Below are 24471 nucleotides of genomic sequence, written 5' to 3'. Positions count from 1 at the left end.
TGATCCCTATTGCCTTCCATTGGGCATCCAACTCTGTGTCACACCCCATTGTAGCGGGAATTCCTTTCTCCTACAGAACTGTGCATAGAGACCTGGAACCTCGGTGAATTAGGATGGCCCAAAACTCACCTCAGTACCCAAAATCCCCTTACCAAGCTAGCTACAGTGTCTCATTGGTTATAACAAACTCCCAATGCTTAGACAGACCAGAACATGAACTTAGATTACCTCAGGTATCGTGGAACACATGAACACTCTTTCGTTATATAATCATTACACACCAGAACGTGGAGTAAAAGAGGACACGTGCATGTTTGAAATATTTATTTACTAATGCAAGGTTCTCAAACGCAGTATCTTGTACAATACTAGCAAACATATTATAAGCAACAAAGTTATCAGCATAGTTACTAGTCCATAAAAGGCGAATGGTGACAGCATACTAAGATGCTGTAATGAATAGGAATTAACAATACCTAATTCCCACCCTCCCTATTTAGCATAGTATTTTATATCTATGAAGGTCTCATTTGGGTTTTAGCAGGGCGGGCTCATACCTCAAAATCTCAGTGGCAGAATATCACATCATCTTCCACCAGCTCTCTGCATGCGAAGCCCCATCAAGTGTGTCTCGTGTGTGTGCAGCACAACCATATAAAACCCGCCTAGAGCCAGATTTTGGCAGCAGCATGTGTGCTATGTCTATGGACGTGCGAAGATCAGACCTCACAACAACATCATGTTTAGTTATCCTTACAGCCTTCAGCACTCACTGTGCAGACAGTGTACCGAGCAAAACTGATATCAGAGCAATAACATATTATTTCTCAAGTAAATCACGAAGCTCTTCTGGGTTGAAAGCTAAATCAACAATTATGTGTCGTGTGCAAAATGAGGCAGAACGGTAAAATGGCGTTTAAACATTTAATGAGCTCATGCTAACTTAACACAGTATATAGAAAAGAAGTAGCTATATGACACCTTCACCCGGCCGTCTTAGTGCCGCTGGTGGGATTTTGTTGGTGCTGCCTTGGACCTTGCCCTACCTTAAGTCCAGGATATTGGTCTTGGAAGTCACAGTACTGTACTGGAATGCCGTACTTGTTTTTTCTCCCATCACAGCTTCTGAAAAATGCATGGAGTCGACTTTTCAAATGCAAAAGTATTTCTCTTGAAAACCGTACCTACCTGATCGTATTGATTCTAGTACCTAAATATATATATATAAAAATATGTGTTATTCAGCCTAATGCTGCTCAACCACACTACCCCCTAGAAGAGCACATTGGGATTGCAAGAGCAAGCCCCTGTATACTATTAAGGGAATACCTGGACTCTTTGCATGGTATACCTCTTTTTGGTTTACCATATAAAGAGCCAGCTTCCTACATGGAGGCGCATATAGGCTGTGCCCATGTGTGTTGATGTCAGAACTCATGGCAGGAGAAGTAGTGGTGGAAGACATACAAGAAACCCCCAGAGCACAGTAATTGTGACATTGCACATTCTCATCTGAAATTAAGATTCAACCAAGCCATTCCTCACTGAGAGATGCCTTGAGTCAACTCAGGAAAAGTATGCCATTTACGGTCTGTCAGCTGATGCCAATTCAATTTATTGAACTGGGTGTCCAGAGAACTCATCAAATGATTGCCAAAAAAGGAAATCCTCTGAGGGTCCAGCCATTTCCAAAGACACAGTGCCGCCTGACATAGGGCCCACAACTCTACACTGCACTGCTTGTTGCAGTGTCACATGGCGGTCGGATTGTCTGTTAAATATTTGTGAGAAAAGCCTTCAGAGCAAATTGAATGGCGTGGAGCTGTAGGAATTTGATATGGAGTTTCGGCTCCATGGAGGACCAGATCACCAATTTTCCAGTGCTAGGCGACTGAGTTTTGCCTTGTGGTCTTGTATGACCTCCGGGTTTACCCACACGCAGTCACTTCAGGCCTTAGAATCATGGCTCGACCCTAGGCACCACAGGCAAATATTATGAGGCTCTGTCACAGACATTTGTTGCGAAAGTCCTTACAGGGTTTAAAACCTGTTGTTTTGGGAGGCGACATTCCTTTGCACACTGGATTTTTCAAAAGTTGGGAGGTAAACGTCTTTCTGGGAGAAGAGAGGTAGCTCTGGATTTGGGCCTGGTGGCATGGAAAGAAAGGAGCAGACGTCAGCCTTCGGGAGTGGTGCCTATATAGGCTCTGCATGTCATTTTTTGAGTGGAATGGCGCCAGTGTGGAACCGCAAGTAGCCACCTACTGGCGTGCAGAGGTAATGCTCAAAAGTTTGTAGATCCAATCTGCTACCTTGAGAATATTCAAAAGGTGAATAATCTGACGTTAGAAGTCTCTATAAGAATTTGTACCTAAGCATGAAGGCATTCAGAGGATGAAGATCTAAATGTGGCCAGTGCCTAACATCTTATCTGGCACCAAGAAATAGTGGGAGACACCCCAGGTCTTATTCTACCTCTGCCGCCATCTCTATGACCCCTTAGGCCAAATGTGATTGAACTTCCTGAAGAAGGATAGCAGCATCATCCACTAGAGTCCGAGTGAAACAGGCAGTCTATATTGTGCAGGGGATGTGGCGGGCAGGGAGTAACCTCTCAGAATAACCAGCAACATCCACTGATCTGATGTAAGGCATGCCAACTGGTTAGAAAAAATATATTTTCCCATACAGACCAAACATAACTATGGGAACAGAAATCACTGTGGCTTGGCTACAGTTTTGGCAGGCAAGGAGGAGCAAGAACATTGCTATGCTTGGTGGAATGCATGACCTCTGATACCACTGCATCCTGTCAAGCCACAAAAGGGATGTACTGGGTGCTGCACAGGTAGCCAAAGGCTGTCTTTGGTTGTAGGCGAGGCCATGCGAGTAGTCTCTAAATGCATCCTTCGACTGCTTGTTACTGCTACTGTAACTGAGGAACTGAAGAGTTCAGACCCAGGGAGAGTGCCATAGCAGCCATAAGCATTCCAATGCGGAAATAATCCTATTCAACAAAAAGTCTAGAGCCATCAAAAGGCATGTCTATTAGGAATGCCGGAGTGTCCCCAGTAAATCTTGTGGCATGTATCCATGCAAGGTGTTGAAACAAAACACTGGTGCCCATGGCACATTAGACACAATCATTTTGTGGAGACCCAGCTCTCAAGACATATTTAGCTGCACCTTGCCTGTCATGGATATTCTGAGCACAGGAGTTTGAAATCCATCAGGGATGGCCAGCAATATCTCATCCCTGCAGGTAAACAGCAGTCAGAAACTGTAAGATAAAGCTGAAAAGACTCTTTTCTCAAAAGCGTTGATGAGTTCTGAATGCCTCCCTGGAGGCATAGTAGAGAATGCATTTGATTTAACCCTAATAGTAGATGCCTCAACTACTAGGCTCTTGGGAGTCCGGGACTGGGTTAGGGAGGCAGGATAGCAAAGGGAAGTTAACTATCACAACAAGAAAGGGGATTGGGGCTTTAAGTGCCGCACCACACGTCAGATTCCCAACAGTTACTCAAAGCAAGGGTGCGAATGGTCCGGGCTACAACCCCCTAGAACCCAATTTAGAACAAATGAATTTGTTCTGTATATCTATTTACACAAGTTGACCTCGCACACCAAAAGGCTGTATGGCAAACACAATGTTAGTATTCAATCAACATTCATGTTGTAGCTAAGGTAAAGTAAAACTGTTCTCCCAAGGAATTGGTACAAGTCAATTTTTCTTCGTTATGTTCTCTTTATTGATTGAAACACTCGCAGATAAAAAATAGCCAACGCGTTTCGTCCGTGACCGGACTTCTTCAGGGCTTTGCGCAGTGCGTTCCTATATTAATGGTCTCATCCGTCCTGGCCGGTGTACAGATAGTCAGATTTATGATTAAAGAGTTCGCGGATTTAATTATACATCCTTTCATATATGGATCCAGTAGGAAGTAGCAAGAGATCAGAAGGTAATGCCTTAAATTCGGCGAGTCCGTCGTGTGTGTGTGTGGTCGTCTGGTATCCGGATTCCAGACGACCACACACACACACGACGGACTCGCCGAATTTAAGGCATTACCTTCTGATCTCTTGCTACTTCCTACTGGATCCATATATGAAAGGATGTATAATTAAATCCGCGAACTCTTTAATCATAAATCTGACTATCTGTACACCGGCCAGGACGGATGAGACCATTAATATAGGAACGCACTGCGCAAAGCCCTGAAGAAGTCCGGTCACGGACGAAACGCGTTGGCTATTTTTTATCTGCGAGTGTTTCAATCAATAAAGAGAACATAACGAAGAAAAATTGACTTGTACCAATTCCTTGGGAGAACAGTTTTACTTTACCTTAGCTACAACATGAATGTTGATTGAATACTAACATTGTGTTTGCCATACAGCCTTTTGGTGTGCGAGGTCAACTTGTGTAAATAGCAAAGGGAAGTTACAGGGCAACTTACAGGAGGGGATGAAATCGGCAATACCCACGTTGCAATCACATTTTCCATTAGGGCCTTCTTGAAAGGCAGAAGGGCCTTTAAGGTTGCAGGCCAAGGTTGTAATAGGTCCTTCAAAAGGTTTGTCTTGGTTTCAATTGGGTAGAGGTTTAAGTCTACCACTTCTACTGCTCTGTGGAATACTCCAACAGAGACACTCTGCTCAGTGGGGGCCAGCCTCTTGTAGTGCTGGCGTCAAGGAGAGGCTGCGTATCCTCCAAAGATGGGCGGGCTGTGTTTTGCTGATCTCATAATGAGATATAGGCCTGGCATGGGACGATTCCAAATCCAAATACAAGATGGGTTTTGGAATGGGATTCAGTACAGAGATGCTGGAATCGTTGTAAGCACTGGGGAAATATGCACAGATTAGGCATGCAGCACGTGCAAGCATTAGCCAGTGCTGGCAAGAAGCCAGGTGAAGGCACCAACGAGTTAGTTGCCACCAGGGCCGAATCCACAGGCGGAAGTCCAACTGGGAGGCCCTGTTGCTCCCTAGTGCCTGAAGGCACTCAAAGGGAGTCACAGTCATCCTGTACAGTTGTAACACGATCTACCTCAAGGCCTCTATCTTCTGCAGGGTCCTTGATGGCCCAGGAAACTTGGAATACATTGGGAAAAGCCTTGGAAGTAATAGGCTCAGAGTTGGATGATTGTGCCAGAGTCGGATCCTTGGCGTGCCGACTACGTTGCGAGTGGTGGAGTGAGATAGAGATGAGTTTTGCTTGGTTTTCTTGGGCTTCTGGCCTGATATGCCCTTGGGTTTGTCTTTGACCACCCCAATGATGGTGGCTTGGGGTGGGACTAGGATCTAGAACAGGAAAGGGCCCACAACTTGGAGCAGCAGTGAGCCCAAAAAGTGTGACTTAACTTGCCTTTTGTTCTTTTCCAAGCAGTTTTGCCCTCCTTCTCCCTGGTGGCCTTTATGTGCATCGGGAGACATTTTCTCACGACTTCAAGTAGTGCCTAATCCCTAAACTCCGCAGGCAGACATTGTGTGGATCCAGGACTGACATCTGCTTCTTGTAGTCACAACACGGTCTGAAGCACGACTTCTCAGGGAGACATTTTCCATGTACACTGTCTGTAGAACAGAAGATTTTAGCGTTGGTAAGAATCCAACAATGTAGGGAGGAGAGCATTGGATTGATGTCAAAGGTTATATAAAAAAGGAAGTGGCATCAGCAGACAAGAGCAGTGCCTATATACGGCTCTGTGCGGTCACTTTTGAGGTGGTGAGAGATCGCCATAAGAGTCCGGTGGCGCCACATGCCAGCATGTGGGAGCAACTGATATGAAAAATTCCCGATTCCGTCTGGCACCCAGAGATATTCAAAAGGTGAGGAACCAGCAGCTAGAGGTATCCATCAGAATCGATTGCTGCCTTGGATAGCTCCAAGGATGACTAGAGTGGCAGGCCTCCTCCCCTGACATCTCGAATGGTAGATTAAATTGCTTGATGATCAAGAGAGAGTTGAGGCTGTTGCTGATGGTGGCTCTGAACTGATTTAAACCCACACTGCAGGTTGAAGTTTTGAAACAGGTATTATGTGGCACTATCTCCCTTTCTCCTCATACATCAGTAAGCATTTCCCCTCTAGAGTTTGGCCTATTGGTCAATCGTGCTCTGAGTGGTTCGAGCTGGCTTTAGTACTCTATTGGATTGTTGGCAATTCACAGTCTCGCCCAGGGAAGGAATTCATTGGTGGGTAAGTTTGTAATTCTTGTTTTGTCGAAGAGGAATGTAGACATGGGGCACATTGCTGGCAGCCATGAACTGCAAACACAAAGGCAGACTGAGTCACACGCTTGAACTAAAGAGTCAATGAATGGCACTATACTTTTACATTAGAGGAGACCAGGATGGGTCACAATGACAAGGGGACTTACCTAACCACTGAGCACTTATGACGGACACCAGTGAGTACATATTTCCAACTTGGAACATCAGAGGCCTTCAACACACAGCTAAGAGGCCCCAGGGGGCAGGAGGTTACACCACAGATGGAGAAACAGCTGTACAACACCACATACGTTACATATGTGAAAGGTGCCTGATTGGGCATACAGTAGGGGTCCCTTTCAGATCAGCAAGTAGTTGCAGAAATATGTTATGCTTATGGAAATGGGCAACATTATAGCAATCAAGTCCATTTACTGTGTCTTTGCTTGCCAAACATTATGCAGGCAACTGATTTGGACCACATATCTCCATTACCAGTAGTATCCTAACCTAATCCATGGCTTTTGGGTAGGGAACTGCATGATGGGCAAATTGTCAGGTCATACTATCTTTTAAAGAGTGTACCTGCAACAAAACTTGTTGAGAAACTAGTAGTGATGACTCAGAGATTGGAGACTCTGTTGGTATACCAAAGTTCTTAAGCCCCCCCCTTGATGGGCAGAAACATGTTGGCAGATAGGAGACGGGTTTCAGCCATAATCCTCTGTATGCCCACTCATTCCTGGTTTTAAATATACCATGGGTCCTCACCAATAAAGGTAACATACCAAGGAACTCTGAGGTATTTTTAGATTGTCTGGAACCCACCTTGTCCAGTAGTTGTTATCTAAGGACTCTCTCCTTCCTTTAAGTTTTGGAGGAGGTCAGAGCCGGACTGGGAACAGCAACCAGCTCTCGCAGATTGCTGCTTGACAGGCCCTGGGAGGGAGGGCGGGGGGTGCTAGCAAAAAGCACTGCTCCAACTTTTGTTACAAGGGGCCATTTTGCAGCACTGCTACAAAACTGGCCCCCACTCCTCGAGCTTTCCAGGGAAATGATCGGTGCCAGCTACAGCCAATCCGGCCCTGGAGGAGGTTGGGTAGCCCTGCTGGCACTGACCTGATGATGAATCATGACACTATTATGTGTGTGAGGTTTGCTCTTCCATAAAAGATGTCTTTTCTCTTAAGGGTGAAAAACTAAACAATTGCCAATATTGAGCAATGATTATGAGAATAGATTTTTCAACTGCATGTATGACTAAAACATATAAATGCACTTGGAGATTAATCTATCAGTTATTGTTTTTATTTTCAGAACCAAGTAGACAAAACCCTATACACAACTAACTACACTTCAAGGGGACACCCCCAATCAATCAAAACCTTTCACTCACACAATCAATCCAACACTCTTCCACAACCACAACACATTCTCACTCTTAACATCCATATAACAACCCAGTGCTTATTTAACTGTTGAATACACAAACTAATCCCCACGTCAAATGATAATTCCAAAGTAGTTCTAGCACATGTAGGAATAGTTCTGAATACACAGTCTTCCGAACATAAACGTCTTAATTTGTTCAGTTGACAAATTAATTGATTAATTAATTTGTCAACTGAACTCATCAAAGAGGCCTAGGGTGTCTTATAACTACCTGCTCGGCATTTTCGGGTGTGCCCAGCAACTTTCCTTCTGGTACCTCAACGTCTTCTTGCACCAGAAGGTGAGGTAGAAATTGCATACCAACTCCTGGTGATCTCGGAGAAGCACAGGTTACAGTCCTAGTGGTGGTCAGCCCAGAAATATCTGGCATAACACTGTGGGCAGAATTAAAAAGATGTGCATTCCATCTGCCGAAAGTCCCCAAGGGAAAGACCTCTTTGTTTGAAGAGGTTTGGAGCTGTCAGTGACTGAGTGCCATCCAACTGGCACTGAATCGATCAGTTGTGGTCAAGGGTAGAAATAACTATGTACTCTTTTGAGGGCTGTGTATGTTGATTGTTCCCAGTTGAAGAGTTGTACCTGGTTCATAAATAAGCACTCCCAAACCCAATAGCAGAACTAAATAATCTAAGGTTGAGTTGGTGCCCATGCACATTGTGCACTAGGGGCGTCGCACGAAAAACAACTTGTAATGTCTGAGTCTAACATTAGATAGCAGGAGTATGCATCCATTTGCAACTACAGACACACATGCTATGAACATATATCTATAATTGGAAGACTTGGAATCTGCAGCTTTATTTACTACTTAATTACATTCTACCATGTGAATTCTTCTCAAAACTAAGTGAGTAAAGAAAGAAGGATGTGTCTAGATTGTTTGCAAAGTTGAACCACCTCTGCTTTGTCTACGAGCTACTGAGAAGGCATTTCCTCATTTGCAGCTAATCTGTATGTGAGCAGGGTGACAAAAGCATGAGGCAACAAGATGCCTCTGCCTGCCATTACACAGCAAGTGATTACCACATCCAAATGTTCTCTGGTCCACACATGTGCCTTTCAGACCCCAAGCTGACCACTAGAAGACTTACCGTGAAAGTGTCAGTGTGCAGGCTTTCCATTGGTAAACCACATCCTTCAGCATGGAAGCAGAGCTCCAGGTTCTATAGGAAAGAGTATGAGAATAAGTCTAGGAAGGACAGTCACTACTGTATTACCTTGTAAATGCCCATTCAGACACACACTGTACCACCTAATACACAGTGTGTCTTTGCCAATATCAACAATTTCCAAACCTTCTCCGATACACTCTATGCCTCTGACATTTTCTCTTCCATGCTTTCTGTAACACATGCCTGACTTTTATGCCTCAGACACATTATCTGAACCTATGGTGTGCTGTCTGTGCTTCACACATCCTCTGTGATTCTAACTTCCTTTCTGCATCCTCCTTACCTCAAATGTCCTCCAAATACCTCCCAGAATGTAACCTGCATTTCAAACATGCTATATAACTACTACATGCACTGCGCCTTCCAAAGCTCCCTTCCCCACACAAAAAACAAAAACACAAGCTTTGACTAGTTCGCCTTTCTCAGAATCTGAACATTTAAGTGTCTTTGGTGATATTCAGAAGCCCAGAGTAACCATCTAATTACCACCTGGTGTCACGGTCTCCTGAGACATGCACCAACAGCTCTGAAAGCTGTGAAACGTACTGTCCAGTCCCAACTACATTGTTCGTGGCTGTTAATCACTGCAGCTCCACCCAAATTTCCAATGACCTTCTCATAACAACCACTGTATCCCCGTACCTCTACCACACTTGTTAAAGAATAAGTTATATACCTATAGTAATGCCTTAACTGGTAGAGACTTTAGCTGCAAATTCCTTACCTTAGAATTATCCTTAGGCATCAGACTGGATCTGGAGGTTTTCGTGAGCAGTACTCCTACACACCGGTAGGTGGAGTTGTTTGGCTCCACATGGCATCGTTGGCATCGTCTACACCAGACGTGGCGTGCACAGTGCCTACAGGCGCCACGCCAGCGCGCTGATGTCAGTTTCTTTTCGTGACTTTCCCTGCCAGGAGTGCGGAGCCACAAAGAACATTGATCACTGGTGTGGAAAACTAGGGCTCTGAAAGGGAAACAGCCTTAACCCTAGAAATTTGTTCACAGAGTGGCGAGGATGGGTGGGTTGGTAAGGAATGTGAGGCTAGATAGAGTCTCTACCAGATAAGGCGTTACCAAAGGTGAGATGTTTGTTAATCTGATAAGAGACTTGTAGCCGCAGATTACTTATCTTAAAATAGAAACCCTAGCAATACTTCCCCAAATGTGGGTCTGTGAAACCAACTCCCACTAAAAACACCTGCAGGCAGCAGTGCTATGTGAACGTGTCCAGAGAAGCCCTCGTTGCTGCCTGGCAGATGACCAGAACTCCGCGTACTAAGGCATTGGTAACAGCCTTAGCTTTGGTGGAATGAGCACGTAAACCCTCAGGGAATTGCTTCTTGACCAGTGTATAGCAGGTTTTGATGCAGAGCACGATCCATCAGGACATGGTCTGTTTATGCACAGCCTTCCCCTTCTTTGCTCTGACATACCCCATGAAGAGTTGGTCACCCACCCGGAACTCTTTCGTGCGGTGAAGGTAGAACGACCATGCTCTGTTTGGGGCCAGTCAATGGAGACACTCCTTTTCGTCAGAGGGATGCGACAGAGCATGAATGATAGGTAGGGTGATGGATTGGCCAATGTGAAAGGGAGTGACAACTTTCGGCTGAAAGGAAGCTCTAGTGCGAAGAACCAGCTTGCCTGGGAAAATGGTTAGGTACGGAGGCTAAATGACAAGACCTGAAACTCACGGACCCACCGGGCAGATGTTATTGCCAGTAAGGACGTATTGATGGTAAGTAGGCTGAGAGAACAGGTGTGTAGTGGCTCAAAAAGAGCACACATCAGAAATGTGAGTACAAGACAGAGGTCCCACTGAGACATGATAAACGGTGAAGGCGGACACATATGTTAAAGACCTTTCAAAAGGATTATGTTATTTACCCTGTAAGCATTTGTTTGCGGCATGTAGTGTTGTAGATTCACATGCTCTGCATACTCCTGCCATCTAGTTTTGGGTTTGGAGTTGTGCAACTTGTTTTTCTCCGAAGAATTCTTTCGAAGTCACAAGGTAAGATGACTCCTTCTCTCAGTGATATTGTGCATGGGCATCGACTCCTTTGTTAGATTGTTTTCAGAGCAGGAGGGTGAGAAAGGAGTGCAATGAATATGTAAGAATAAAGATTTCCATGCTAAATATAAATGTATTAGAGAAATGTGCAAACGTAACTGCAATGGCCGCAGGTGTCCCAGGAGCAGGGAGAGCGCATTTGACTCTACAGCACTACATGCCACAAACAGATGCTTATAGGGTAAGTAACAATCTGTTTGATGGCATGTGTGTCTGTAGATACACAGGCTCTGCATAGATTGTAAAGCAGTCTCTCCTTGGAAGCGGTGGCTAGCATCTGGGAGTTGTAGTAGTTTGAAAAAGGGTACATCGCACTGCCTGACCTACATTGGCTTGTTGGCATGCAAAAACATCCACACAGTAGTGTTTGGTAAATGTGTGTGGTATAGACCATGTAGCTACTTTTCAACTGTCAGTTATGGGAATATTTCATAGAGTGGCCATAGTGGATGCCTTTTTATGAGTGGAATGTGCTCTAGTAGTAACAGTTAAAGGACTTTTGGCTTTAATGTAGCAAGTTTGAATATATTTGACTATCCATCTGGCTATGCCGGATTTGGATATTGGGTTGCCTTTATGAGGGGGAGAAAAGGCTATAAAGAACAGTTTTGTTTTCATGACATTTTGAAAGTTTTATCTATGTAGAACATTCGTGCTCTTTCTAAATCTAGGGTATAAAGAGCTCTTTCTGCAACGGAATCAGGGTGAGAGAAAGAAACTAGGAGCTCAATGGATTCATTGAGGTGAAATTGTGAAACTACCTTAGGTATGAAATTAGGATTAGTACGATTAACCAGTTTGTCTTCATGAATTTGAAAGACAGGTTCATCTAAGGCTAATGCCTGGAGCTCACTAACACACCCGAGTGAGGTAATAGAAACTAGAAATGCCACTTTCTATTATAGAAATTGAAGTAGGCATGAGTGCAAAGGCACAAAAGGAATACCCATGAGCCTTATGTACAAGTTACTTACCTTTGGTACCGGTGTATCTGGTAGAGACGATTCCAGCCGCAGATTCCTTAACGTAGAATTATCCCCAGGTGTGAGACTGGATCCGGAAAACTTTCTGCCACAGCATCTCTGCGCGCTGGGAAGACGGCAACACGTGACTCCTCCCTGACATCGTCCGCGTTCGTGACATCAGTGAGGTCACATAAGTCCCATCCCAGCGCGCTGACATCAGTTTTCTTCGGAGAAATTTTCCACGCCACAACGCGGAGCCATCACCAACAAAACTGTGAGAATATGGGAACAGTGTGCGAAAAAATCAGAAAAACAGAAGGAAAGAAGCAAATGGTGAGAAACAGCACCATTAGTAACAGTGCCAGGCACTGTCACTGGAAGTAATGGAAGGAAAGAGCAGAGCACCGCTCCGGGGAGCATCCCTGCAAAGTAAGGGCGATATCCTCCCTGGAAGCAGAAAAACATGTGAAAAACATCATGGCAGACGACAGAAAGTCTGCACTCACAATCTATACCAGTGAGGGGCAACAAGTCCGGAACAGATGAGTAACGACAAGCTACCCCAAGACAACACCCTGAAGAGTGTTGCATCCCCTGTAAGAAGCTAAGGGCCAAGGCACAGCCAAGAGACCCCAGCCCAGAGGACTGCAAAGGAGTTAGGAACCCCAAGCAATAGAAAAAATGGAGAAGATTATAAGTAGTCCCCACACTGGAAAAAACCAGGGTGTAGGGATGCGGAAGTACACATGAACCTACCGTCCAAGTAACAGGAAGGAAGGAGCGAAACAAATAAACAGAACGAAGCATCCTGCCAGGGAGGAAACGAAAGAGGCACTCGCAGAAGACAAGCCACCTGGAAGGAGGTGAGAGCAAAAGACCAAGCTAAAAGCCCTTGCAGAAAGGGGAGAAAGGGCAGGACATGAAGGAATCTGCGGCTAGAATCGTCTCTACCAGATACATCGTTATCGAAGGTAAGTAACTTGTACATCTGATAGAGACTACTAACCGCAGATTCCTTAACGTACAATAGATACCCTAGCCATAGGGGAGGAGATGCGCGCCTGACCAAGATGGCCATGTGAGCTCTCCGCTCCACCAAGTCCGTTCGCTGGCCCCATCATCCTGAACATTATCCTGCCCTCCGAGATCCGCAATCGCTACTGGAGACCCGACAGAGAATCTGGGGCCACATCCGGTGCTCCAACACGGCCGGGAGCCGGAGATCAGCCCACTCTGATCCTGGGCCTACGCGGAGTTGGAGCTGGGGGCTGAAGTTGGTGCAGTGGCCGCCCCCGAGTTCAACAGCAGCGGGGACCCTAACCGGAAGCTGTCGGTCAGGTCCCTTCAAGGAGCGTTTGGGAGCAGCGGCGGCCACGATCTGCATTGACGGTACCGGGGGTGCTCGCAGGGTGCGGCGAGCCCCCTCTTGCCCCCTCCACAGGACGGATTGAGGCGCTGGGGAAGCCCTGGGACCTGCGGGCCGCCTGAGATCGTCGGAGGCAGACGCAAGACTCTTTGGCTTAGGTGAGGGGTGAGTGGGGGTCGAGATTGTGCGGTGCGCGCCCCCACCTTCCATCAGTCTGTCCCGAGTGAACTGGTGCCATTTAAAGGTGAAAGGGGGCCTGGGAGACGAATAACTGGCCCCAGTGAACTCTGGAACACCTGCCTCTGGGCCCATGAGTGGGAGTTGAATTGGTGGAGGTGCGGTGACCGGGACGAGAACGCTCCTCGCCCAAAGTGCTGCTTGCGAAGTGGTGGCAAACCTGGTGCTGTGCGGTACTATGGTCCTGGAGGGCTAAGCTGGTAGCAGTGACTGATTTGGAGCCTGACCAGGCCAACCGGGGCCAGTGTAGTGGTTAAAGTGGGGGCCCCCCTGGCGGCTTACTGGCTTGATGACTCTGGTGAAGGGATAGTTGTGCCAAAAAGCAGAGGTGTGGAAAACCCCTTGCGCTGAGTTGCTGGATTGGGGATCGCACCAGGAGGTGGCCAGCTCATGAGATGGCGTCCAAACAAGATGGAGAGAAGCATCCCCCCTGGGGTCCCTCGGACCCGGGGGTAGAAATCACGCTGCAAGATGTTATGGCAGCCATACATGGTGTTACATCCTCCCTGGGACAGCAAATTGTGAAGTTGGACACGAAGCTAGACACGGTGTCCATTGAAGTCAATTTAATAAGAGCTGACCTCACCAAGGTTATTGAGAAGGTCAAGTCGCTGGGCATCAAGACTGCCAGTCTAGTGGATGATGTGGCCCAACTGCAACATGACAGGCTTGCTCAAATCCTCGCACGAACTGGCGGAACGTAAGCTGGACGAATATGAAGGCAGGGACCGGCGAAACAACGTCTGTATTTTGGGGGTACCCGAGAAAATGGAGGGCCCCGCCCCGGATTTGTTTGTGGAGGACCTAATCCTTAAACATCTCCATCCTATAGGCCTCAGTAACTTCTTCACTATTGAATGCGCCCACAGGGTCCGGGGGGAGACCGAGACTTGGGGCCCGCCGCGTCCCATGATCGCCAGGGTCCTGAACTTTCGAGGTAGAGACGTAATCCTGCAGGCGGCGAGGTCGGGGGGCCCATTCAGTATGAGAACGCTGCCCTCTCCTTTTTCCCGGATTTTACGCAGGTGGTCCAAAAGCAGCGATGGAACTTTTTTGCGGTCAAGAAGAAGCTGAGTGACAGGGGTTTGAAATATGCCATGATGTTCCCAGCACCTTTGAGAGTGGAGGCTAATGGAGCGCCTGGTTTTCTGACAATCCAGAAACTGTGGCTGACTAGATGGACAGTCTCCCTCGTGAGTGCCCAGGACCTCCGGATCAATCGGAGGAGCAGGAGACGGCGGAACCGGAATAGAGCCGATTTTCGCTCTTCTGGTCTGAACTAGACCCGTCAGGCATCGGAGACATTGAAGCCGCCAGGCAGTTGCATATCTCTACAGAAGATTGGATGTGTAAGGGACAATGGGACTCTGAGAGGAACTGATTTAGTAGCTTAGTTGATACAGTTGTTGTGTGCAGGGCGACTGGCACCCTGCTAGTTGGGGATGGGCAAACACCGTGTGCAGGGGTGCAGGGTGGGGGATGGGGGGACTGGGTTCCTTTTTCTTTTGTGTTACGTTTTTCATATATATTTTCTTCGGCCAGGCGTAATAGCGCAGCAGGGCTGGCCACTCTTGTGCGGGGGCGGGATGTCACTTAATCAGAAGAGATCGGGGTGAAAGTGCTCAGCTGGAATGTGAACGGCCAGGGGGCCAAACTGAAGCGGGGGATGGTCAGCCAGTATATCAGGAGACATGCCCACAACATGATTCTTTCGCAGGAGACCCATCTGGTGGGAAATAGATGTATGGCGCTTCACAAGGGTGGTTTTAAATTGGTGGCTCACACTGGTTTTACGTCTGGTTTCAGGGGGGGTTGATATCCTGATTAAAAATTCCTTTCCCTTCATGATCCAGAACACATGGGCAGACAGATGTGGGAGGTATGTTGGAGTCTCCGGACTCTGGGAGGGTAGGGTGGCCACTATCTTCTCTGTATATGTCCCCCCTGGCTTGCAGACTGATACGTTCAAGGATCTTGGCACAGTGTTTCTCGCACTACCTATGGGCACTGTGGTGTGGGGCGGAAACTTTAACTCTGTTATGTTGGGGCGGAGGATCGGCACCCTCTGCGGCACCTCCAACCGCCCTTGAGGTGGCTCCCTGAACTGGTGGAAACTTTCGGACTGGTGGATAGATGGCGGCAGTATCATCCTGGGAAATCGCAGTACACACACATATCGGAAGCCCACCACAGTATTCCAGAATTGACTATATCCTGGTCCCGGGAGCGCTGTCCCACTTGATACGGGACGTCCACCATCTGGGGCGTGGGATCGCGGATCACTCTCCTGTGTGGGTCCACATGGAATGGGATTATGTCAATGTCGGTAGGGTAGCTCCCATTAATCCATGGTATCTTAAAGACCCTCAGTCACAAAGCAAGTTAATCAGAGTCACCGATCTTTACTTTCAAGAGAATGTTGGTATGGTGGAGTCGGCACAGACATTGTGGGAGGCCTACAAGTCGGTTATCCGGGGGAGGCGTTGTCCGAGATAGCAGGGAAAAAGAAGGAGAGGGTGGCCGAGCTCAAAAAGGCAGAGGAAGAAGTAGTGCAGGCGGAGGAGGATCTGGTTAGGGGGCACACCCCGGAAGGGCTCCATATGGTTGGACTCAAGCAGGATGAGTTCCAGAGTATTATGAGAGATAGGGCAAGAGCACAGAGTAGGGAGGTTAGGGCAGGATCTATGAGCTTGGGGATAAGGCAGGACGATTGATAGCGTGGCTGGATAAGCGGGAGTGGGCGTCCCGGGTGGTACCTGTAATAGAGGGGCCATATGCGGCTCTGGTCACAGACCCACATGCCATTGCGGATACCTTTGCGGGTCATTTTTGCTCCGCATACACCGCTGAGGCCAAATACACTGAGCTTGGAAAGGCATTGATGCTCAGAGATATACAACTCCCCACCCTCTCGGAGGAGAATAAAGCATACTTGAATTCTCCCATCACGGATGATGAGGTGGCGAACATAGTGGTTATACAAAAAGAAGGTAAGCCCAAGACGAGCTGGGCAGAATACCGGCCCATATCCTTGTTAAATGTGGAGCCAAAGGTTCTTGCTAAGCTATTGGCAACGAGACTTGTTAAAGTGATTGCCTCTCTGATTCACCCCGACCAGTCGGGGTTTATGCCCCACCGAAATACAGCTCTTAATCTGAGGCGCCTTCATGGGGTGCTGGGGAGAGGTTCCACAATCATGGAACCGGCGTCGTTGGACGCTACAATGGCTTTCGACAGTGTGGAATGTCCGTACTTGTTCGCAGTTTTAGCCAAGTTGGGTTTCGGGGCAGAATATTGTGGTTGGATATGTCTTTTACACTCTGATCCGATAGCACGAGTAGTAGTTAACAACCGCAAGTCCCATGACTTCTCTCTTAGTAGGGGCACCCGCCAGGGGTGCCCGTTGTCCCAGCTACTGTTTGCCTTGGCGGTGGAGCCACTGACTGCTTGGATACGGCAGGATTTGTCTATCCGGGGTATGAGGTGGGCTCCAGGCTGGGAAGACAAGGTGTCTCTTTATGCGGATGATGTATTGTTGTATCTTACAAACCCTAGGGGATAGTTGATCTGTCTCTTGGATATATTGGCAATTTATGGGAGATCTTCGGGATTTACTGTGAACTGGCTTAAGTCAGTCGTGTTTGTGGTGAGTTGGGGAGCCGCCGGCGATCCCCCGGGGCTGCCCGGATGCAGTGGCTCTAGAGGAATTTTGTTACCTCGGGATATATATAACACTCGATCCTGCTCTCAGGTATGCGAGGAATCTGGTCCCACCTTTACAGAGGCTCAGGGGCGATGTCGCGCATTGGCGGGCTCTCCCTCGGTCGATGTTGGGAAGGGCCGCCCTGTTCAAGATGATGGTGCTCCCAAGCTCCCTCTATGCGCTCCAAAACACGATGGACCCGGTGCCTGCCTCCTACTTCAAGGATTTCGAGGGTCTCCAGCGACAGCTGGTGGGTGACGGAAGGCTGCGTATTGCGTTCACCAAACTCACGCTAAATTGTTATGATGATATTACTGGGTTTCTCAGCTGACAGCGATTAACCACGGGGTCTATTGGTGACCGAATGACCCGGGTACGCGATTCAATTCAATTCAATACAGTGATTTATATAGCGTGCTACATACCCAGAGGGTCTCAAGGCGCTTGGAGAAGGGTGGGGAGTTACTTGTCGAAAATCCAGGTTTTAAGTTGCTTTCTGAATGTTAGGTGGTTCTGAGTGAGGCGAAGGTGAGTGGGAAGTGAGTTCCAGGTTTTAGCTGCCAGGTAGGAGAAGGATCTTCCTCCCATGGTGGTTTTGTTGATGTGAGGTACAGCAGCAAGGGCTTGGTGGGAGGAGCGAAGCTGGCGGGAGGGGGTGTAGAAGGAAAGTCGTGTGTTGAGGCATTCGGGTCCAAGTTCGTAAAGTGCTTTGTGTGCGTGGGTTAGAAGGCGGAATGTTATCATCTTATTGATGGGGAGCCAGTGGAGGTTTTTCAGGTGACCAGAAATGTGATCTTTACGCGGAATGTCTCAAATGAGTCTGGCTGATGCGTTCTGGATGCGTTGGAGTTTTTTCTGAAGTTTTGCGGTGGTACCGGCGTATAGGGTGTTTCCGTAGTCCAGGCGGCTTGTAACCAATGCGTGGGTGACCGTCTTTCTGGTTTCAGTGGGGATCCAGCGAAATGTTTTTTTGAGCATGCGAAGAATGTTGAAGCAGGATGATGAAACTGCGTTGATTTGTCTGGTCATCGAGAGTGAGGAGTCCAGAATGATGCCCAGGTTTCGTGCGTGGTCTGTTGGGATGGGTGCTTTTCCAAGGGATTCTGGCCACCACGAGTTGTCCCAGGCGGAGGGGGAGGTACCTAAGATAAGGACTTCTGTTTTGTAGGAATTCAATTTCAGATGGCTGTGCTTCATCCACTCGGCTACTTCTTTCATTCCTTCATGTAGGTTGGTTTTGGCGGTGTTAGGGTCTTTGGTGAGTGAGAGGATCAGTTGAGTGTCATCAGCGTAGGAGATGATGTTGAGGTTGTGTTGACGTGCGATGGCCACGAGGGGGCTCATGTATACGTTGAAGAGGGTGGGGCTGAGTGAAGATCCTTGTGGCACGCTGCAAATGACTTCAGTGGCTTCTGATTTGAATGGTGGGAGGCGGACTCTCTGAGTTCTTCCGGCAAGGAACGAGGTGATCCACTCCAGTGCTTTTCCTTGAATTCCGATGTTACTGAGGCGTTGTAGCAGGGTGCTATGACAGACTGTGTCGAAGGCTGCGGAGAGGTCGAGGAGGATGAGGGCGACGGTGTCACCATTGTCCAGTAGAGTTCGGATGTCGTCTGTTGCTGCGATGAGTGCGGTCTCAGTGCTGTGTTTGGCTTGGAAGCCGGACTGTGAAGAGTCGAGGGATTTGTTGGATTCGAGGAAGGCGGCGAGCTGGTTGTTGACAGCTTTCTCGATGACTTTGGCCGGGAAAGGAAGGAGTGATATGGGGCGGTAGTTTTTGAGTTCGGTGGGGTCAGCTGTGGGTTTTTTCAGAAGGGCGCTGAGTTCGGCGTGTTTCCAGCTATCTGGGAAGGTGGTGGAGGTGAGGGAGCAGTTGATGACATCTCGGAGGCGGGGTGCGATGATGGAATCTGCTTTGTTGAAGATGTGGTGAGGGCATGGGTCTGAGGGGGATCCTGAGTGGATGGAGTTCATCAGGCGGATGGTATCATCCGTGGAGATTGGGCTCCAGTCATTAAGGATGTTCAAGGGGGGTGAAGGTGTGGCAGAAGGATGGGTGGGTTGGTCTCCGGGTTGGTTGTCGAAGCTGTTGTGGATGTCTGCGATTTTGTCATGGAAGAACGAAGCTAGGGAGTCGCAAAGGGCTTGAGAGGGAGTGATGTCGTTGGAGATGGCAGTGGGGTTGGTGAATTCTTTGACGATGTTGAATAATTCCTTGCTGTTGTGGGTGTTGTTGTCAAGTCGGTCTTTGAAAGCGGCTTTCTTGGCGGTTCTGATCAGTTGGTGGTGTATGCGAGTGGCGTTTTTGAAGGCGTCTCTGGTGCTGGTGTTTGGGTCTTTTTTACAGGCCTTCTCAAGGGAGCGACAGAGTTTCTTGGATTTCTTAAGATCATCGTTGAACCAGGGGGCACTTTTGTTGCCATGTTTGATTTGACGTTTTTTCAAGGGTGCTAGGTTGTCGGCGCTGTTGGTTAGCCATTGAGTGAGGTTAATGGCTGCTTGGTTGGCGTTCGATGAGTGGGCAGGTGGGTTATGGAGAAGCGATGAGGAGATCTTGTCGATGGTGATTTTGTTCCAGTTTCTTCGCAGAGTAGGTTGAGGATGGTTGTGGGTTGTGGTCTTATTGTAGATAAAGTGAACGCAGCTGTGGTCCGTCCAATGGAGGGTGGTGGTGTGGCTGAAGGAGATATGTTTGCTGGAGGTGAAGATAGGGTCGAGTGTGTGACCTGCGAGGTGAGTGGGGGTATTAACAAGTTGTTTGAGTCCGAGGTTGGCGAGATTTTCCAGAAGGGCGGTGGTGTTGCTGTCGTTACTTTTTTCCAGATGATAATTGAGGTCTCCCAGTAGAATGTAGTCCTCGGAGGGGAGGGCGTGTGGGGTGATAAAGTCAGTGATGTCTTCACTGAATTGTGCTCGGGGTCCTGGTGGCCTGTAGAGGAGGGTGCCTCTGAGTGTGGTCTTGGGGTCGGTGTGAATCTGGAAGTGGAGGTGTTCGGCGCTAGCGAGGTTGACGTCTGAGCTGGTTGAGATTCGGATGGAATTCTTGTGAACAATAGCGATGCCTCCTCCTGTTTGCTTGTTGCGGTCTTTACGGGTGATCTTGTAGCCTTTCGGGATGGCAATGGTGATGTCTGGGGCTGAGGAGGCGTTCATCCATGTTTCAGTTAGGAAGGCGACGTCCGGAGAGATGGTGTCTAGTAGATTCCAGAGGTCGATGGCGTGTTTGTGGACCTAGCGGGTGTTGAGCAGGATGCATTTTAGGTGGTTGGTGTCAGATCTCTGTTTGGTGTTAGAGGATGTGGAGTTGGTCTTGGTGCCGTCATACTTGCAGGAGTTGCACGTGAAGGGCCCATGGGTGTGTCCAGGGGCGGCTTGAGCGCAGTCGGAGAGTCGGCCGGGGTTAAGGGCTAGGAGGGTGGAGGCAGCGTATGTAATGCGGGTGGGGTGGGTGAGACGGGGAACAGGGGGTCTGGCGCTGGGCGCGGTCCAGGCGCGGATGGGCGTAGACAGGCTTACCTTTGGCGCACCTTCGGCGCATGGGGCGCGATCGCTGCGCGTGAACGCTGCGCGCAAAAGCAGCTGTCATATGTGGATGGTGGAAGAGGAGGGGCGAGGGAGGGTCAGCTGGGAAGGCGGGAGCGGGGTGGAGACTCGGGCGTGGCGACACAAACAACAATATTAACACCAAAATGGCCGGCAGCGCAAAACGGAGCAGGCAGCCACAGTAATGATCAAAGTGCAGGATAAACTAAATGAAAAGGCAGTCAGGGCAACACAGGGACGGCACAGTGGAACAAGCAGCAATTAAGCAGGCGAGGTGGTTAGCGCTATCAGGCAACAGTAATTTAACAACAAAACGATCCTGCTATGTTACTAAAATAATTAAATGGATGGACAGATGGCTGCTCCCTGGGGAGATTATTTTAGAGCGCTGTACGCGAAGCCGAGCAGATTCCCTTTGACTGTTCCCACTGCACACGTGGTGCAGTGGGAGGGCAGGTTGACGTTGGCCACCCTGCTGCAGAACTCTGAGAGATTGGGGAGCCTTTGGAAGACGAAAGGGTTCGATAAATGGGACATCATTGTGATTTCTAAGATCAAAGATTTATGGGGTGAGGGTAGGATACATTCATCAATTTGCAAAATTGCAAAAGCAGTACAAATTAGCTGACACCGAACTTTTTCGCTACCTGCAAATCTGACACGCGCTAGCAACTAAGGTGCCGGAGCACGTCTCTCCCTGAAGCCTTCCCCATTAAGGATAGGGTGCTTGATGGATATTTGTCAGAGAAAACCATCTCTCTTATTTATAAGAAGCTGGTGAATAATATGGCAGACCCGGAGATTGCAGAGGAAATGGGCTGGCGAAGGGCTGGAGTTAGATGATGAGGATTGGCAGGTGGCGGTTTCCTCCCCTCTGGGGTTGGCCATCCCGGCCAGACTCCGGCTGATGCAGCTTAAAATCCTGCATAGAGTTTATGTCACGGGTCCGGGCCTAGTGGGCAGAGAACGCCCAAGGCAGATGGGATTGTGGGGACATCGGGACGTTCATGCATATACGGTCTGTGTTGGGGGTAAATCTGAGACCAGAAGTTCGCAGGTGTATACTGAATATCTGGGAGCCCACGGATCTTAACACATACACCACACAGTGGGCGACACTCGTTTTTATTTTAGTGAAGAGAATATTGCACAGTTGTGGGGTGCTAATCAACCGCCCCAGGTGGGGAAGTGGAATGAAGATTTACATTGGTGTACGTTCAGGGAGATAGCGGTCTTCATTGCACAGGGTTGCCTGGGGAAATGGAGTAAGATCTGGGGAGCGTGGAATGAATATAGAGGTGACATCTGTCCCCCACCGAGAAGACAGGGTGATATGCAATCTTCCGAAACCCCCCCCCCCCGATCAGCTGAATTTAACATTGGTCATTTAATTTGCTAAAGTGATTTTGCCTCTGTATTGGAAACGCCAGCCTATATATGTTCATGTTATTGTCAATGGTCAACTGTTTAATAAAAAGAAATATAAAATAAAAAAGATACCCTAGCCATGCCCAGAGGGGAGGAGGGTCTGCGAGAGAACCCCACCAGCTTGGAAAAACACAGGGCCCTAACAGGGAATGTAAAAAACAATAGTTGATGGACAGAATGCAGAACAATGTCATACTTTTACCCCAGTACAGAGATCTGGGTCTAAATCCCTAGTTTCTTTGCTCACCATGCCATTCCAGTTTGAACCCAGCCGTATGCAAATCAGTCTTGACCCTGTGCCCCATGGGCACAGTCCAGCCCGAACTGCCAAGCCAGTTCCTCCCTGGACTGGAAACAAGCATCCTAGGGCCGGTTTTGGGCTTTCAGCCCTCATCAGCCAGGATAGCTTGATTCCAGTGGCATGGAGAGCACAGGACTCACGTCTGAGCATAACCGTCCCACTAGGGGTGACAAATGCAAAAACAACAGTTGATGGACAGAATGCAGAACAATGTCATACATTCACCCCAGTACAGAGATCTGGGCCTAAATCCATAGTTTCTTTGCTCACCATGCCATTCCAGTTTGAACCAAGCCATATGCAAATCAGTTTTGACCCAGTGCCTCATGGGAACAGTCCAGCCCGAACTGCCAAGCCAGGTCCTCGCTGGACTGGAAACCAGCATCCTAGGACCGGTTTCTGACTTTCAGCCCTCATCAGCCAGGATAGCTTGATTCCAGTGGCATGGAGAGCATGGGAATGTGTAATGGGGACAGGGGGGTCAGCCCAGCCCACACCAAGAAGGAGTAAGCAAAAACAAGGAGAAGGGAAGGCCAGGAATCACAAGCCTACCCGAGGGACAAGGGGAGTCCGCCAGAAAACCCCAGAGGGACAGACGGCACCCAGAGGGGACCAAAGGAAGAAAGAACCACCCACAAAATCCAAGAAGAAGAAGAGGTGGAAATGGAGGCAGAGCCTGCCACAGGAGCACACACACCCAACGAAGGGGACAGTCAAACTGGTAGCAGCCCCGAGGCAGCGGACAAGGCAGGAACAGCCCCCCCCAGCCGAGAAGCACAGGCGTGCGAAGGAAGACACAGCCTCGCAAAACCGCAGCAGAACAAGGGGCAGGAGCACACAGGTACACATCGAGGCCCACAGAGGTGGACCAGAACTGCCCGGTGTGTGCAGCCGGCAGCTGGTAATATGAAGAAGTAGTATGCCCAGAGCAAGCCAAGTGCAAGACAAAGGCAGAAGTAAGGGAACCCCAGAACCAGCCCCAGAGAAGAACCGTCCCAGAGGCACAACCCGAACTACGAAAGGAAGTGGGACCGGCCAGAAGCTGAGAGGGGAAATATGCAGTATAAACCTAGAGCCCTCAACCAGAACACAGGAGAACATCAGGAGCATCCTAATCCTCCTGGAACACAAGGCAAAGGACCAGGCCGAAACACCGGACATCAAGGTGGAAACACCACGACAACGCCGTAGACGGCATGACCAAAGTCGGTCTGGCGATCCAGTGGTTGAAGAGGGACAAAAGGCATGACAGGCAAGCCCTGAAGACGAAGGATAGGAACACCATCGGATACGGAGCAGGACAGAGCCTGGAGCAGAGCAAGTTGCGTCAAGGCGGAAGAAAAAGGACCACAGCAAGCGGTATACAGTGACGCCAGGAAAGGCAAGGAACTCAAGAAGGTATTCACACCCGCCCAGCTTAGGACAGAGCTATACAATAGCTACAAGTACCCCACCTAGGGTAAGACACGTCCCAAAAAAAAATATGGGAACACCTCTTAGGGAAAAACCCTGCAGCAGAGATCAAGAACATAAAAGCCCTGTGGGAGCACCACAGGAGGCTTACCAATCAGCCAAAAATTTCACCGATGGTCCATCCTGAGGACCTAAACGGCTGCACTAACAGCCAAAAAACACACACAAGCTAAAGGGCTGTACTAGCAGCCAACAGAACTGCGGAGCCACTGAAGGCATTCTAAGTCACACAGAACACACAGATGGGCCAACCGAAACACTAGGCCCAAGAATAAGGTGGAACAAACGCCTCCCATAAGGCACCAGAGGACCGACAAGCCGAAGCTTACAGAGGGGGAGGAGGAGAGAGACCCGCAAGGAGTCGCTGAATGGCGGAGTCCGCGTGGGTGTTAAATAAAAGAATCCCATCAAAAGGCAGGTCAACAAAACGCTCTCTAATATTCTCCGGAAAGACGCCATCCCGCAACCAAGCATGGTGGCAGAGAGCCACAGAACTTGCCATAGCGCGCCGAGAGAATCAGAAATATCTATGTC

The 24471-nt window shown here is 48.7% G+C and overlaps 1 protein-coding gene across 4 annotated transcripts in view; it reads right to left on the bottom strand.

The window, feature by feature from the left end:
• UNC13D (unc-13 homolog D) overlaps window positions 1–24471 on the bottom strand; it is a 707512-nt gene that overhangs the window by 120541 nt on the left and 562500 nt on the right. For all 4 annotated transcript variants that reach the window (XM_086930728.1, XM_086930726.1, XM_086930727.1 and 1 more), the window contains one exon: window positions 8763–8834. In XM_086930728.1, the coding sequence (XP_086786854.1) occupies window positions 8763–8834 (72 nt within the window). The remainder of the gene's footprint in view (window positions 1–8762; window positions 8835–24471) is intronic.

This window comes from Lissotriton vulgaris, chromosome 7 (genome assembly GCF_964263255.1).
Source record: "Lissotriton vulgaris chromosome 7, aLisVul1.2, whole genome shotgun sequence".
NCBI lineage: Eukaryota > Metazoa > Chordata > Amphibia > Caudata > Salamandridae > Lissotriton > Lissotriton vulgaris.
Note: the sequence above shows the minus strand (reverse complement) of the source record. Positions and strands in the feature narration are given on the sequence as shown.